Genomic DNA, 4,728 nt, shown 5'->3' with positions numbered 1-4,728 from the left:
GTTCGGCAGGCTGGATTAAAACGTTTGGCGGGCCGGATGCTGCCCGCGGGCCGTATGTTTGACACCCCTGATCTAGTGGCATTGAAGGATGGGTCAAATGCAGAGTACAAATGTCCTCACTCTCACATCCTGACTTCTAATTATACTTCATTTACTACATACATAAAATGAAGTCCTTGTTCTTCCAATCCAACCAGAAGTGAGTTTTATTTGAGGTTTTAATATATTTTTGGTGGCAGAGGAACGGAGGATGAAAGCGTCTCGCCTTTTCTCTGTAATTGCTGTTTAAGAGCTTCTTTAAGATCGTCCCTGTGAATGTGGATGGATTTATCGATCTGCTCCTGTTTTTTAGAGCACAGAAGCTGCACTTAGCTTCTCTTTTTCTGCCTTTTTGTTAGATTCTAAGTCAATGCTCCAATGTTTTTTGTTTTTTTAACAGAACAAGGAACAAGAAACACAACCAGAGATGATAAAGCAAATCTAACAGCAGTTAATCATTGAAAAAGGATTACAGTCTGCTTTATCTTGCCTTCAGTTGCCTCCATTCACATTATCACAGTTTCTCTGTTGGTTTGAGTGTTTATGCTGCATTTTTGTATAACATATTACACAGATAATTATGTAACAAAACATTTTCTATATTTCACATTTAAGCGTCGGATGAACATGTTATGCTCACCACTTCTATAGTGTGACTGTAAAATGAGTGTCTTTAGTCAATGGTCCTGGATCTGAGTATGCAGAATGTATAAAGAGATTGCTACAGTCAAAACAGGGTCAAAATGATGGAAGAGAAAATAGTGAACGGAAATAGTGACCATTATTTTCTTTACTCTCTTGTGTTCCAGCTTTGCTCCAGTGCATGGACCCCAGAGGACTATGGTCAGTAGACCCGTGCCCCAGTCTGGAGTGACGTTGCTGGGACGGTAGAGCCGCTTCTCCCTGGTGGAACCTGCACTGGTCTGTGGACAACATGAGGACTTTTCTCCCTGCTCTTCTTCTTTTGGGGGCTGCTGGACTATGGTTTTGTTCCGGTGCGCTGTTTCTGGATGGGTGGAGCGTGGAACAGATGAGGGCGGAGTCAGGAAGAGAAGAAGCGGGGTCAGGAGCAAAGGGGGCGGGGCTTCGGAGGGTCAGGAGAGGATGGATGTGGAATCAGTTCTTTCTGCAGGAGGAGTACACGGGCAGTGACTACCAGTACATCGGGAAGGTAAGATGCACATTTGTAATAAAAGTATCATTATTTGTAAGTTTTATGAAAATATGTACATTTATAAATACGTGATGTTATGGTGACGTGACTTGCCGGCTGTTTTACACATTTACACACATTCTCTTACCTGCGTTGAGGGGAACACCGCCATCTGCAGTCCCACTTGAGTATCACGGGTCTTTAAAAGCTGATAGGGCTCCTCGTCTCTGTGCAATGCTCATGGGAGTGTTTCTGGATCTCAAACCTGCAGGGCCGCTGCTAGCCATTTGGGGCCCTCAGCAGAAATGCTCAGTGGTGCCCCCTTTGCCCCCAGAGATACAACCTTAAAGTGACTACTTAGTTTCTTTGTGTTTATATATAGATGTAAATAAAATTTTATAAATATTGCATTAATAAAAATCCTTGATCCAATAACATGCGACGAGTTGGCCACTGTCCAGGGTGTACCCCGCCTCAGGCCCGAAGTCACTGGGATAGGCTCCAGTAACCCGCGACCCCGAAAGGGAACAAGCGGTAGAAAATGGATGGATGGATAAAAATCCTAAGTGGGTCTGGGGCCCTCAACCAAAAAGCTAATACCACAAATAATATAATTTTCTGCATTCTGGTGCATTTTAGTTATGATATTATTTGCAGCTCAAGTTTATTACGAGGGCCTCCACAGTACCTAAATATCCTTGCTCCGCCTCTGCTTCAGTGACACCCGGAGCCCTTTTCTTGCTCTTATGCAGAACAGATCGAGGCTCTAGAAAACACTTCAGGCTTCAACTACTGATGCTTTCTGTTGCATTTATGAAAACATGATTTAAACATTTGTAAGAAGTTGAACCACTGAATATGAGGTCTCATCATCTATAGACCGTTTTGCTCCTTGCGTTTCATGGAATGTGTAGGTGTTCTCAGCTTTGTTCTTGATGTGTCTGCGTCTGTTTGAACTGAGGCTTGTGGAGGAGAGAGAGAGCGGCGTCACTGGAGTCCTCCTTAGTTTTGAATGGATAAAGAACTGAAGACAGAGTGGGCCTTTTCTAGCTTCCCTGTTTAATTGCAAAAGAAATTGTGCTGCTGCTGCTGCTGCTGCTGCTGCGCATTCTCTCATTCAGTGTGTACTGCCTGGTCAGGCTGGTGCCCCCCGGAGCACTCGATGTCCTGCACACTGCGCGTTAAATGCATGAGAGCGGCCGCACTGCAAATCAAGCGGGCAATTCACGACACTGTAACATCACGAGACCTTCTGAGTCAAGCAGGAGCGTCTGAAACATGTCACATTACAAAAATAAAGTAATGCATAACTTATATAATATATCACCAAGTGTCAATCTGGTCAGCTTTCTCTGGTGTTGAGGTTCTGAGGTTTATACAAGCAGAAGCTTGCATTTTACTTATTTATATATTTACTTCTGCAAATCACAATATTCCTGGAGAATCCAAATTTGATATATTTCCAAAAGAGTTCAGAATGTGGAGCTAACATCTTCCCAGACCCGTGCGAGCGAGCGGGTGGCAGGGGTAACTCCCGCTGCCGCTCTGCTTTCATCTCCTGCTCGAGTGTGGACTTTTTGTAACACGTCTCTGAAACGTGGAGATGTCTTGGCTCAGGTTTGTGTGTGAGCGCCGAGGAAACAGCTCGTCTGGCACTGTCATCTGTAAACTCGCATATTTATAGGACATGTGCGTGTGGATTTGAGCTGTTTGTTGTGATGTGTATTTCCTGTTTAGGTTGAATAATCAAACCGTTTTTCTTTAGTTTTGTTGTTTATTATAACGGTAATAACTTATTCAGGTGTGTAAGTCTTTGTCCATGTTTTATCAAAGAGGATTCATTCATGAAGATGTTTCTTAACCCGGATCATTCTTTTAAAAATAGACTTTTGTTCATTGGGATTTAAATCTTTGTTCATGCTTCATTGTGGTTAATTAAGGTGTGCTAAGTCTTTGTTCATAGTTTATTAAGATGTAATAAGTCTTTGTGTTTTAGTACAGTTAATTAAGGTGTTAAGTCTTTCTTTCTGATTTATTCAGCTTAATTAAGATGTAATACATCTTTGTTTATGTTTATTAATGGAGACCTTAAATGCAAAACCTTTAAGGAGCTTTCTACTATAGTTTAATTGTTCCCCCTTGTCATGAATCCACTCAAAGTGATTTTTTGAGTGATTCATGCATATTTGAACTACAGCTGGATGACAGAAGAAGACAGAAACACACAAGGTTTTATTTAAGGTTTATTAAGATGTAATAACACAATGTTCATACTTTATTGAGGCTAATTAAGGTTGATTTATTACAAAGTTTGACACTCTATGGTCACTATAGCGTCATATGAATGAATTCTCCCTAAGGATGACTTTATATTCGTACACACACCGCATCAGAACTGGAACTAAACCCGGAGCTAAACCGGAGCTGGACGAGGAGTAGAACAGGACCAAACAAGCCAACATGAGGACTAAATCACTGCCATGACTAGAAAGCAACTTTAGACTCTATTTGTTTAGTCTAAGTTTAGTCACACTACCTAAAATATGTTGTCCTATTCAACCTTCCAAAACACACCCTTTATGTGCAGTTTCATGATGTAATATTTGTCATATTTGTCATATTTGTGCTGCTGCTGCCACAACTTCCTCGCCCCTAAGACAATATTTTCACTCTTTTGATGCAACTAAGATCACATGAAAAAGCATGAGAAAAGCTTTTTTGATGCCTCTGTCACTATCAGCATCACCAGTGGTCCCCGGGGCTCCTGTCTACCACCCCCCTCCCTCGCCCCACTGTCCCTGTCAGCCCTCACAGTGGCACAGAGAGAAGGATCAAAGCGAGGCAGTGAGCTAACCAGGCTAACGCTGCCGATCCGGACGAAAACCCAACAATTAGTACCTCTGGAGTTGAATACTGATTAGGAGCATTATTTAAGATGACACAAGAAAAAACGTTATTCCTCACAGTGCGGGTGTGTGGGAAGGGTCTGAGGTACTTTTGTGTATCTGCCCTGGGGCAATCTGCCGTTCTGTAGTGCCTCTGCGACCTCTGCACTCACAGTCACACCAACAGGTTACATGTCCTGCCCAAAGACACAAATAACTTTATTTGGATCAGATGAGATGCGTGATGTTACATGGGTTTTACAGGTGGTTTATTTTACTAATATTTGTTTGGCCCGAAGGCTTTATTAAAGAGGAAAGGACAGTGTGAAATATGGATGAGCATATGTGCTGATGCCTTAACATCGACCACCGGGCAGCACTGTTATACATTTTGGTTGTTTAGGTTGTTAAACAGATTTTACCAGATACTTTACCTTTTACCATCCACCTGCGTGCCGGCGAGCATTTTCCAAATTAGAAAAGTTCTATTACATAATCACTTTTATTTCCGTGGTCAATACCAGCAAGTTATACATCATTTTAAAGGTTATTTTCTCAACAAAACGAATATGTCATTGATTTACATTGAATAATATGCCCCAATAAGCAATTGCCTATAGTTTGTGAGAAAGTCTCAACTTTTACAAACGC

The 4,728-nt window shown here is 41.9% G+C and overlaps 1 protein-coding gene across 1 annotated transcript in view; it reads left to right on the top strand.

Annotated features, from left to right (window-relative positions):
* The first annotated feature begins 853 nt into the window (after positions 1 to 853).
* Positions 854 to 4,728, top strand: part of cdh6 (cadherin 6) — a 46,250-nt gene continuing 42,375 nt past the window's right edge. The window contains exon 1 of the mRNA XM_072441936.1: positions 854 to 1,210. Within this exon, the coding sequence (XP_072298037.1) occupies positions 974 to 1,210 (237 nt within the window). The 5' untranslated portion in view covers positions 854 to 973. The remainder of the gene's footprint in view (positions 1,211 to 4,728) is intronic.

This window comes from Eucyclogobius newberryi, unplaced genomic scaffold (genome assembly GCF_026437365.1).
Source record: "Eucyclogobius newberryi isolate DKJ021-1_F unplaced genomic scaffold, fEucNew1.0.hap1 SCAF_12, whole genome shotgun sequence".
Lineage (NCBI taxonomy): Eukaryota > Metazoa > Chordata > Actinopteri > Gobiiformes > Gobiidae > Eucyclogobius > Eucyclogobius newberryi.
This window is presented reverse-complemented; position numbering and strand designations above follow the sequence as displayed.